Source organism: Dasypus novemcinctus, chromosome 30, assembly GCF_030445035.2.
Source record: "Dasypus novemcinctus isolate mDasNov1 chromosome 30, mDasNov1.1.hap2, whole genome shotgun sequence".
Taxonomy (NCBI): Eukaryota; Metazoa; Chordata; class Mammalia; order Cingulata; family Dasypodidae; genus Dasypus; species Dasypus novemcinctus.
The window spans coordinates 42,458,476-42,471,808 of record NC_080702.1 but is presented as its reverse complement, the minus strand read 5'-3'; the positions used below and the strand labels follow the sequence as shown (position 1 = coordinate 42,471,808).

Here is a 13,333-nt window from a genome sequence, read left to right as displayed (position 1 = left end):
ATTGTAGAAAGTGCTGAAAGAAATTTCCCCAAAATATCCTTAATATGAAAATAATTTTTAAAGGGCATCCTTATATCACTGGAAAATGATAGAAATTGCTGACACCATCAATGTTTGAAGAATCAGGAATTGTGTTGCTGATTACAACCTCACTTAACTTATGATTTGGAATGTGAAGGAGAAGGGCATATATTGGAGATAGAATTGGATTATTGTAAACCAGTCAGATGTTTTCTCCAGTTCAGGATGTGACCTGTTTGAAGAACCCATGAACAAATATCTTGGTAAGTGGTACACTGCCTTTGGTATGAGAGCTTGTTTTTCACTAAAACTATAAAAGACAAGCAGTTTCTTTGATATGGCAGTGACTGCAGTACACCTTCATCCCTCACCACCTGCTATAATTTTATATATACAGAATTACCTATATGAAAGGTTTTACTGCTGAAAATCCAGGCAGCAGTTTCTGCCTTCAATCCTGATTCCAGGGAAGACAATGAGAGAACACATGTTGTACAATAATACAAAAGAAACAGGTATCCTTGATATACAAAACTTAAAGAAATAGAATTATTTCAGTAGGCAAATAACAGATTGTCTCTCTACACACTTATAAAGTATCTAGATTAAGATCTCTTGATGTTTGACCTCTGTTGATCATGAGCACATTTGCAAACTTGAGACAAAGTATCCTTTTCTAGGGTAAAAGTTTCTCAGCTTTTTAAAGGCCTGTTTTATATCCTTATTTCTAAGACTATAGATAAAGGGGTTCAGCATGGGAGTGACCACTGTGTACATCACTGAGGCTACTGCATTTGCCCTTGAGTTTTGAGTAGCAGCAGAACTAAGATACACCCCAAGACATGTACCATAAAACAAGGTCACCACTGAGAGGTGAGACCCACAAGTAGAAAATGCTTTGTATTTACCTCCAGCTGTTGAAATTCTCAAAATGGAGGATATAATCTTATAGTAAGAGAAAAGGATCCCAGTGAGTGGTATAACACCTACAAGTCCAGATGTAAAATACATCACTAGGTTATTGAGGAAGGTATCAGAACAAGCACGTCTGATTACCTGATTAAGTTCACAGAAAAAGTGGGGAATGTCCAACTTTGTACAAAAAGACAATCGCAAAGCCATCAAGTCATGCAAAAGGGAGACCAAAACACTCAACAACCAGGATGCCAGCAGCAGGAGGCCACAGACCTCGGGGTTCATGATGACCATGTAGTGCAGGGGGTGACAGATGGCCACAAAGCGATCATAGGCCATCACAGCTAAGAAGAAGTTATCTAGTACTCCAAAAAGTGTGGAAAAATACATCTGGCTGAGACAGTTTTCATAAGTTATGGTTTTGCTCTCTGTCTGGATGTTCAGCAGCATCTTAGGTACTGTGGTGGAGGTGAAACAGATATCTGTAAAAGACAGATTGGAGAGGAAGAAGTACATGGGTGTGTGGAGGTGGGAGTCAGAAATGATGGCCAGGATGATAAGCAGGTTCCCAAAGATGGTGACCAGGTACATGGAGAGGAACAGCCCAAAGAGGAGGGACTGCACCTCTGTATCTTCTGAGAGCCCCAGGAGGATAAATTGTAAAACGTAAGTTTGGTTTTCTGTTTCCATGTAGATGATGATTTTCCTGGAAGAGATATCAGAGAAATGCAATTTTAGCCACAAGAAATGATCAGATATTTATAATAAATGGTATGGCTTTACTAAAAATACATTGTTAATATTTGTATGGATTTTATATAAATCTAGTACAAATCTCTGAAAATGTCAGTAAAACCATATATTCCTGCTGCTCCTTGATACTTTTGCTGTATAGAAATTCTTGTCCATAATAGAAAATATTTTTCCAATGCAATATTTTCCATTATAAATTCTCTCAGATTTTGTTTTAAACAGCAAACATTATGACTAGTCTTTTTGTATCATGTAAAAAAATTGTAAAGAAGAACAAAGTTGTAGGAACCATATTACCTGGTTGCAACACTTACTTAAAAAACACAGTAATTAAAGATAATACTATTGATGAAATGGATGGATGTACCCACACAAATGGGTCCATTGATGTTTCACAGAGGAAAAGGACAATTCGATGTGGAAAGAATGGTTTTCTCAAGAAATGGTGCTGGAACAATAGGATGCACTCATGCCAAACAAAAAAGAAACTTAGACTCTGATTGTATGCATTGCACAAAAATTAAATGAAAATGAATCATACCACTTTAAAGTAACATGCATTTTAAAAGTGTTATGCTGAAACCTAAAGAAAATCTAGGGACCCATAGTATGATAATGAGTTTTTTTGATATAGCAATGAAAGTATGATCCATGAGAGATTAAAATTTATAAGTTAGTTTTTATTCAAGTGTAAAATTTGTGCTCTGTAAAAGACAAGTATAAGGATTTGTGAAATAAAAGTACATATTTGGAAAAAATATTTACAACATAACTGATAAATGATTTGTATACAAATGTATAAATTACTGTTAATACCACGAAATAACAAAGCAAATGGTGAATTAGAAAATGGGCAAAAGAACTGAAGAGAATCCTCGTATAAGAAGATATACACTTCCCAAATAAGCATATGAAAATAAATTCAAACTCACTGGCTCCTAGGTATTATTACCAAGTGCCAACTAGCAATGTATCTTGAAAAAGACCTTGATCAAAAGGGGAATTATTATATTCAGGTGAGTTTTTATAACTAAGAGATTTGAATGTGAGTTTGGAGGTCATTCCAGAGGTTATGCTTATACACATCGCAGCAGAATTTGACTGCTACTGTAAACAGTGCCTCAAACAGCGGGGCTCCTGATGGCTCTAGAAACATCTAGACACTATAAGCAGTGCAGAGAATCTCAGGAATTTAGCACCCTGTCAGTGGGCCTTACTCTGGAATTTATGCTCCCTAGTGTAAAAGAGTTAGACTCATTTGTAGATCCCCAACATGTGGTACTTCTGTATATTTTATTTACATAAAAGTCATGTGTTGGCACTATACTCATTAAATATATCTCTAAGAACCTTAAATCTTTGGTCTGTTCATATGTCATTTGAGTCATGAATTTAAGCATAGAGTTTCAATAACTGCTCTCCAGTTCATTGGACATACCCAGGATAACTACCAAGGAGATGATAATGGACAACGCTCACCCCAAGGAACAGTGTCAGTAACTGCAAGCAAGATAGTTCCATCCATCTACCCCCATGGGATCTAAGCCCCCTGTCAGTTAGTAACAGAGTGGGCATCACTATCACGAAGTCCTCACTGGGGAATGAACAGAGGACTAAACTAGACATAATTTTTCTATTATAGACATTATTATTCTAGCAATGGAACAATGTTTATCATTGATTTAAAGGCCATGGCCACCGGAGATTCCGAGAGGAGGGAGAAGGAAGAATAAGTGTAATATTGGGGCATTTTCAGGTCATTGTGGTTGTTCTGTATGACATTACAATGATGGATACAGGCCAGTCTAGGTTTTGTCATTACCTAAAATTGTACAGGACAGACTATTAACTTTAATATAAACTATAGTCCACGGTTAGTAGCACTTCTTCAATATGTGTTCATCAATTGTAGCAAATCTACCATACTAATTAAAGATGATGTTACTATGGAAAACAGTGGGAGGGAGAAGGGGTGGGGCATATGGGACCCCATATATTTTACGTAACATTTATATGTAATCCAAACCTACTTTAAAAATTTAAATAAATAAATAATTATATTAATTAATTAATTAAAATCTTTAAAAAGTTAAACATCATTTGTCATTAGGGAATTGCAAGACTACAACCACAATGATATATGTCCACATGCTTATTAGGAGAGATAAAAACCTGGAAACTGAGTATACCAATTGCTATTGAGTATGTCGAGCAATATGTCTCTCCTTTATTGCTAGGGAGAACACAAAATGTTTCTGCCGGAAGATAGTTTAGCAGTTTCTTGTAAAACTAACCATTGTCTTACCATACAATCCAACAATTGTCCTTTTAGCTATATATGTGGGTGATATGAAAACTGGAGTCCACACAAAGTCCCACACAGGAATGTTCAGAGCAGCTGTGTTTGTAATCTCCAAATCTGAAAGCAAAGAAAATGCTGATTAACCACCATGCCAGGGTTCTGAGAGAGTCCACAACAGCAAGTTGGAGAATTCCATCCATCAGGTATGTGGGATCTAACATCCCTCTCAATTTAGAGATGAAGTAGACATCACCCTCCCAGTGTCCTCAGGATAGAGGAATAAAATATGGATTAGAGTAGACCTAATGGTATTCTACTATAGACTTATATAGTCTATATAGACTTATATAGACTTAGATTCTAGCAATGCAAGAAACTGTATCACTGATGAGGAGACAGTGGATATTGGAGTTGCTGAGTTCAGGGATAGGGAAGAAAAGGGTGTGGTATGGGGGCTTTTTTGAGATTTGGAATTCTCCTGAAAGATATTGCAGGTACAGATTCAGGACATTATATACCCTGTCATAGCACACTGAACGAACTGTGAGAGAGTGTAAACTACCATGTAAACAATAAGCCAAGCTGTATAGCAATACTGCAAAATGTATTCATCAAATACAAGGAATGTGCCACACTGATGAAAGAATTTGTTGATGTGGGATGTTAAAACCTTACCATACCTTATGGTTATATTAATTGCACAGCTCTGTCCATGTCATCTCTTCTTCATGTTCTTCTATCCCTTTCTCTTTCTGAAATTACTCTAAATACTCCTTCAAGTCTTCTTACAATTAAAATCTCCCTTCTGATGCCTTCACTAACCTTCACAGGGTGGGTCTGTACTCTTGGATCCACTTCATGAGGATTCCAGAACCACATCACGATATTGGCCATACTCATTTCTATGTCTATTCCCCAATTTGGATGTAATCTCTTTAATATGAGGAACAGAATTTTATTCATTTCTTCATTCCTAAAATAATATTTACAGCTTATCATGAAGTAATTGATGACTAAATATTTGTTGAATGACTAAAAGAAAAAATGAATGAATGCAGTTAAACAGATTCTTTCAACAATTGTAGAGAAAGAAGAATGAGTGAAACAAAGTGTGGGAAACGAGGCTGCCTCTGCAAGGGCCTAACAGCTCCACTGAGATAGATAATCCTGGCTGTCAGAAAAGCCTAGAGGATATGGGTGCCATGATAGGTAGCCTTGTAAGTCATGTAGTGCTCAGGAAAATTTATTGTGTACACAGGGGATGAAAACAACTGTAATGTTCAGAACATAGCCTGATTGAACCTCACAATGAGATATTTAATCATGAGCTGTAATAGATTAGACATATATATGAATAACCAGGAATATAGATTCATGAATTATGATTTCATTGTTATTTCTGCATAAATGATAGAACCAAGAGAAATATATACTGGCGGGGACTAATAAAATGGGCTTCTTCAAGCATACAACTGCTGTGTTTGCATGTGCTTTCTTCATCTGTCTGAATCTTTCTGGACAAGACTCTTCCCACTTCTGAACCCCAACATGAATGAGAATTGCTTCTGAGAGAAGGAAGATGCAGGAGTGAGAGGTCAGATGGGACAGATTGGAAAAAAATATTTTAGTTTATCTGCTATCTATTTCCACTCAGGCTTATTAATAAGGCAGCAATTTGTGTTTTAAGCTTTCTCTATGGTCATAATCTGTTGATGTCCTTAAAGATTCTACCAATAAAATGTGTCCATGGAGCCAAAATACATCCCCCCATACCTGTGAATATTCTATAACTCAACCTGAAATTATCAAGGTAGGATCTACGTTCACCAATGCAGGTTCCTCCTTGAATAATGGAAGAAGTTGGAACCTCCCAGGAAGAAAAGTGAGATGGAACCAGTCATAAGGTCTGGAGAAGGCAGTTATATTTTTTCTTCACCAAAGATTAGTATAGTAGATACATAGATTTTTTGAGCAATTAGGGATTCCATTCCCATAAGCCACATTAAAAATGTATTCTTTTGTCTCAGGACTCCCTGAGATTATTACTTCCCTGGAGATAAGAAAGGAAAGAACAATGAAAACTTATGCCAGTTTTGTACTTTGTGACAGATTTGGAGCTCCATGTTCTTCTCCTATCCTTGTGGATACCTACCTCCCAGGAGGAGGTCACCTCTCTTAAGTTGTGGGCTCTAGTATTCCCAGGTTTCCCATACTGATTTCCATCTTGCCGATTCTGGAGAAAGATTCTGGATACATTAAATTATCTTATTCCCCAATTTTTCTTCTCTGGAGTTGATTTTAATGAATGGAGTGACCCACTCTCAAGAGGATTTCCTCTTCTACCACTGCTTCTCCTTTCTACCCCATAGTTAGAAATATTTGTTCAACCCATGCAACCATTTGGTTTCTCAGTCATTCAGCAAATATTTATTCAACAATACTGCATGGTAAACCCTAAACTACATTCTGGGAATGAAGAGAAGACAATGGAACTGTGTTTCCTGGTAAACTGTTTACAGTTTTAAAAAGTCAAGGCATGAGCACTCACACAATCCCTAGAAGCCTGTGTCAGATGCCACCGATCCAATACCCTAAACCAGTAACCATTCCTTATTATATTGTCTAAAGTGTTTTCTCAACATTATATCATTTCAACAATGTACCCACCAATCGCCTCTGTTCACGTGTTCCACCCGCAACACACCCACAATTCCATGGACCATCCTACCCTGTGTGTGGTATCAGTGGTTGTAGACCAATACAATAGCAGGAATTGTACACCCATAATGAAGAGGGACTATCAATGTCTCTCAAGAGCATGGGTTGTTCATAATGGGGGAAGACAAACCAGTGTGTCAAGCCCTCAGCATTGTTGCAAGTATCTATGAATCTTGTCCTTCAAGCAGTGAAGCTTGGTTGTCACTGTGGGCCACCAGGGGAGGGGGAGAGAGAGATAGAATAGACAGAAATGGGGTAATTGGGGGTCAGTGGAAATGTTATGCATGATCTTGCAATGATGGATACAGGCCCTGTTAAATCTCACTGAAAATTTATAAAAGTGTATGGTCTAAAATGTAAACCACAATGGAAATTACTGACCATAGTTGGTAGCTATATTTCCATATTTGTACATCAGTTGTAGCAAATTTAAGATCCACATGTAAAAACACCATTGGTGGTGAAGGGGGAGGATGCTGGGAATACGGGCAATACCTATATTCTGTTTGTGACTTTACTATGTCTTAAAACTTTTTTGAAGACATAATAAAAAGAAAGAGGTAAGGCAATGAGGAAGAAATGGAAGAGATTGTCTTGCCACTATATATACAGGACAACAGCTATTACAGTGATGAAAGGCAAAACCTTAATAATTTTCTCTAATTTTTTTCATTTTTAATACCCTAATTTGTGCTTTATTTTGATTTTTATAAATCATTATGTATTTTATTTCTAATGTTTAAATATATCATTACTATTTATTTTTCCTATTAATTGCATTTGGCAATATATTAGGCTTCATTTTTGAAGATTTGTTTCAGAGAGGGGTTCAACTATGGCAGGGAAGTACCATTGATGTGGGGTGTTATTGATAGGGTATGGATGGGAGGTGGTTCGCCTGGGCATGCATATAGGGTATATAGATAAGTTTGCATGTACACTGAGTATGGACACAAGGGGTAGAGATTCACATGACAATAGAAGGAGTGTCCGGTTCCCATCCTGGGGAGCTCTGCTGCATTCCTGAATGGAACAAGGACTATCCCTCAAGTGCAAGGGCAATGACCAGTGAAGAAGGAAGGCCCAACAATAGGCCCTTGATACTGATGACTATGTTTACAAGCCTGTTTTGCTTGAAATTTCAACTTGGCCTAGTGCTGCAGGGTGCTGAAGAGTTACCTCCTGAGAGCCAGGTTGCTCAAATATGGCCATTCTCCAAGCCAAATTCAGCATACAAATGCATTACTTTCCCCCAATAATGGGACATGACTCCTGGGGATGAGCCTTCCTGGCACTAATGAATTACTAACAAGCACAAGCTGGTGAGGTAACCGGAAAGAAACCAGTTCATTGGACTTACCCAGGTAAGCTGACAGGGAGATGAGGATGGACAACCACCACACCAAGAATCAGAGTCTATAGCTGTGGGCATGAGAGTCCCATCAACCAGCCATGGTTATTAAAACTCCCTCTCAATTGAGAGGTGGAGTGGGCATTGCCATCCCAGGGTCCTCAGTGTTGTGGAATAAATTATGAATTAGAGTGGACTTACTGGTATTCTACTATAGAATTATTGTGACATTAGCAATGCAAGAAATTGTATCACTGATGGGGAGAGAGTGGCGATGGGTGTTGTTGAAGGCAGAGAGAGGGAAAAGGATGTGTGATATGGGGGCATTTTCAGGACTTGGATTTGTCCTGAATGATGGTGCAGGGACAGTTGCAGGACATTATATATCCTGTCATAACTCACTGAATTGACTGGGAGTGAGTGTAAACTACAACGTAAACTATAATTCATGCTGTGCAACAATACTCCAAAATGTACTCATCAAATGCAATGAATGTACCACACTAATGAAAAAAATTGTCAATGTGGGAGACTGCAGGTTGTAGGCAGTGGGGTATATGGGAAATTCTTATATTTTGTAATGTAAAATTTAGTGTGATTTATGTATCTTTAAAAAATAATAATAAAAGTGAATAAATAAATATCACCAAAATTTATAAAGCTGTATAGTCTAAAATGCAAATCATAATATAACCAAAAATTTTAAAAATATACAGTCTAAAATGTAAACCATAGCGCAAACCATAATGGAACCATGTTTAGTAGCTATGTTTAAATAACAGTACATCAGTTGAAACAATTGTAATATCCACATGTAAAAAGTTCATTGCTTGAAAAGGTGGAAAAGGTTTTGATGTTGAGTATATACGAGTTTCCTTGATTTTATATATTACTTTACTGTGACCTAAATCTTTTTAGAAGATATAATAAATAAAAGCATGCAGACTCTGAGGAATAAATGAAAGAGATTGGTTTGCCACTCTATATAGAGGGCAACTCCTATAGAGGGCAACTCGATGTAAGGGAAAACATCAAAAATAATTTCTTATATTTTTCATTATTTATTACTCCAATTTATTTTTTATTTTAGGCTTTCAAAAATTTTATAAATTCTATTTCTAATCTTCACACCTACTTTACCATGTCCTTTTCCTATTAATTGAATTTTGCAATATATTATGTATCATTTTTGAAAAATTTGGGATCACAGAATGATTGATCTATGGTAGAGAAAGAGCACTGATGTGGGATGTCATTGATGGGAGAGTTTCCCAGGGCATGCAAAGAGGGTACATAGATATATTTAGATGTTCATTGAGTATTGAAATAGGGGATAGAGTTTCACATGACAGCTGAGGGAGTGCTGAATTCCTTCTCCAGGAATCTCTGTTGCAACAAGTACAAGCACAAAGAGCAGTGAAGAAGGAAGGACCAATGATGGGCCCTTGATACTGATGACTAAGTTTATGAGATTTTGTGCTTCTAATTATCAATGAGGGAGGAGTGGGTGTGTAGGGAGTGTGGTATATGGGAATCTCTAATTTTTTTGGTAACATTTTGTTTTACATATATATTTTTAAAAAAGAAATATTATTTAAATATACTATTAGGCCTAGAGCAGCAAGGTGCCTAAGATTTATCTCCAGAGAGCCTCAATGTTTCTCAAATGTGGCCTCTCTTAAAGTCAAAATCAGCATGTAAATTCATTATCTTGCTACCAGCATGGGACATGATTCTCAGGGATGAGCCTCCCTGGCAAAGAGGGATTACTACTAATCACCAGCTGGTGATGCAACTAGAAAAAGGACTTGAATGAAGGGGGAAAATGGTAAATATAAATGAGTTCATATGGCTATGAGACTTCAAAGTGACTCTGGAGGTCATCAGAGGATTCACACCTACACATATCTCAGCAGGATACCAGAGACAGCCAAAGTAGACACAACCCCAGGAAGTGGTACTCCTGAGGGCTATGGAGACTCCAAGATCCTACAATCATGGCAAGTAGCATTGGAATTCAGTGCATTGCCAGGGCACCCTACTTAGGAATTTGTGCGTCTGAGTGTTGTGGAGTTGGACTTAGATGTGACTTCTCTACTACATATGCCTCTTCTGTCACTTTTACTGAAACTGAAGTTGGTACTGGTTGGAGCATGCTCAGGAGACTTCAATCTCTGGACTGTCTTTGTGCCAGCTGGGATCTGAGCTTCAGCAGAGTTGCAACACCTACTCTCTTGTTGTTGGTCTTACCCAGATCACCTATAGGGAGGTGAGGATGGTCAAGCGTCACACTAGGGTTCCAAGCCTACAACTGCAAGCAAGAGAATCCCATCCATTAGCCATGTGGGTTCTGAGCCCCCTCTCAATTTAGAGGTAGGGTGGACATCACTATCCCAGGGCTTGCAGCATGGAGCATTAAATATGGATTAGAAGGGACTTACTGGTATTCTACTACAGAATTATTGTGACTCTAGCAATGGAAAAAAATTGTATCATTGATGTGAAGACGGTGGCCACGAGAGTTGCTGAGGATGGGAAGACTGAAGAAGAGGTAGGATATGGGAGAAATTTCAGGACTTGGAGTTTTCCTCAATGTTATCAGAGGAAATTGAAAGGCATCATATATCCAATCATAAGTCATTGCATGGACTGGGGGAAAGTGTAAACTACAATGTAAACTATAATCCATGCAGGGTATCAGTGCCTGAAAATGTCTTTATCAAATGCAATGAATGTGCCATACTGATGTAAGAGGTTGTTGATGTGGAAGGATTGTGGTTTGGATAGTAATGTAACATTTTGCATGATCTATGTATCTTTAAAAATAGACTATAAAAATAACTAATACAATTTCCAATAATACATTTAGGACAATTTTCTATTAATACAATTACTTATACCTTTCTATTGGTATATAAAATTAATAACACATAAAATTCATAATTACTGGGATTAAAATATATGCATGCAGTAATAACAAACATATTTCTGATAAAAGTTATACTTGAAAAAAAAACATCAATAGTAAGTCCATATGACCAGATAACACAGAATAAAGGAAATATCTTACTGAATTTTCAAATTAATCAAGGTAATGTTTTCACAGTTCTCTGAGTTCTGTCTTTTAGACTGTAAGCCCTTTTTCAGGCAACACAAATAAAATAAGTATCATTTATTTTTCAGATGGAAAAATTGTAGTGTTTTCACTGTTCACTAAGTTTCTCTGTGTTATTACATTGATTGTAAGGCCATATTAGTAGATACAATTTAAAGCAATATTATATAGTTTTCAAAACTCTTCAATATAGTGTTTCCACAGTTCACTAAGAGAGTTCTGTGCTTGATCCATTTAACCAAAAAACACTTAATAAAGGAAGTATCTCATTTAGGGTTTAAATCTAATCAAAATAGTGTTTTAAGAACTCACTAAGTGAATTTATTGTTTTAACATTACTTGCAAGTCTATATTAGCAGATAACACTGAATAGAGTATCTTATTTAGTTTTCAAGACTTATCATTACAGTATTTTCTCAGTTTATTAACTTAGCTGTGTCTTTTAATATTTTAATTCCATTTTAGCAGATTACACTAAATATAGCAAGTATATTACAGTGTTTTTGAAACAAATCTACATAGTGCATGCACAATTCAGTAAAAGTATTCTAGGTTGTAATACTGATAGTCTTTATCAATAGATAATACTGTATAAGCAAGTAATCTATGTAGATACAAAAATAATCAATATAGTGCTTTTACAGTTAAAAGTGATGGAGAATTCAAAATATTCACAGATAAACAGAAATTAAGAGAGTATACCAATAAGAAACCTACCTTTCAAATAATAATAAAGGGAGTGCTGCAGATTGTAGGGAAAAACAGGGCAGAGAGAGAATTGGAGGAGAGTATAAGAAAAAAATAAAGGAAAAAGTGAAATAAAAACATATTACATAGATAAACAAACAAAAATATTCCTAATGTACAAAATTTATTTACAGTAATGACGATAAATGTAAATTGATTATTTCAACAGTCAAGAGAAACAAATTGGAAGAATGGATAAGGAAATAAAACCCATCAATATGCTGTCTACAAGAAGGACACCTTAGACCCAGGGATTCCAGGAGTCTGAAATAGAATAGCTGGAAGAATATTTACAAGTTAAAAGTAACCTAAATAAGGTGGGAGTACATGTAGAGATACTGAAAAAAATATTTATTAAATGCAAAACTATTTTAAGAGCAAAAGATGGACTCTATATATAAGTAAAAGGGGTAATCTTTCAAGAAGAAAGAACAAAAATAAACTTTTATGCACCTAGCCAGGAGGTATCAAATTACATGAAGCAAACACTGGGAAAATTAAGTGGAGAAATAGAAGCTTCTGCAATTATAGTGGGGGAATTTCATAAAACATTATCATGACTAGACAGAACATCTCAACAGGAAAGCAATATAGAAACAAAGATAAGTTAGAGGATCTGGACCTAATTGACATATACAGAACAATACACCCAATTACAGTAGGATATACTTTCTTCTCAAGTTCACCTGGACATTTCCCAGGAAAGAGCACATGCTAAGCCACAGAACAATACTCAAAATTTCAAAAAGATTGAAATTAAACAAAATAATTTCTCTGGCTACAGTGGTATGAAGCTTGAAATAAGTAGGGACCAAAACAATTGAACAGGCTCAAAGATATGAAAATTAACAACACTCTCTACAAACAACACTGGGTCAAGGAGGATATTTAAAAAGACATCAGTAAATACCTTGAAATGAATGAAAATGAAAACACAACATATAAAAACTTATTGGATTCAGCCAAAACTGTACTGAGAGGGAAATTCATAGACATAAATGCATACATTAAAAAAAAGAAGAAAGAGCAAAATTCAAAGATTCAATTATACTTCTGGAATAATTAGAAAAAGAACAACAAACTAACCCCAAATGAAGTAGAAAGAAGGAAATAAAGATTAGAGTAGAAATAAATGAAATGGACAATAAGAAAGCCAAAAGGTAGTCTTTCAAGTTCAGTAAAATTGAAAAGCCCTTAGGTATACCAATAAAGAAAAAGAGAGAGAAAATGCAAATACACAAAATAAGAAATGAGAAAAGGGATATTGCTACTGACCCCACCAAAATAAAGTGTATCATAAGAAGATATTTTGAAAAATTAAATGCCATCAAAAAGGATAATTTAAAGGAAATGGACAAATTCTTAGAAACACACAAGCAGTGTACATTGACAAAAAAGAAGAAATTGATGA

At 36.0% G+C, this 13,333-nt stretch overlaps 1 protein-coding gene across 1 annotated transcript; it reads right to left on the bottom strand.

Moving 5' to 3' along the window:
• Positions 1-657: 657 nt before the first annotated feature.
• On the bottom strand, positions 658-1,626 carry LOC105745683 (olfactory receptor 7A10-like). Its single transcript, XM_012523409.2, has one exon. It carries the CDS (start codon positions 1,624-1,626, stop codon positions 658-660), a length of 969 nt encoding a protein of 322 aa, XP_012378863.2.
• Between the last annotated feature and the right edge of the window lie 11,707 nt (positions 1,627-13,333).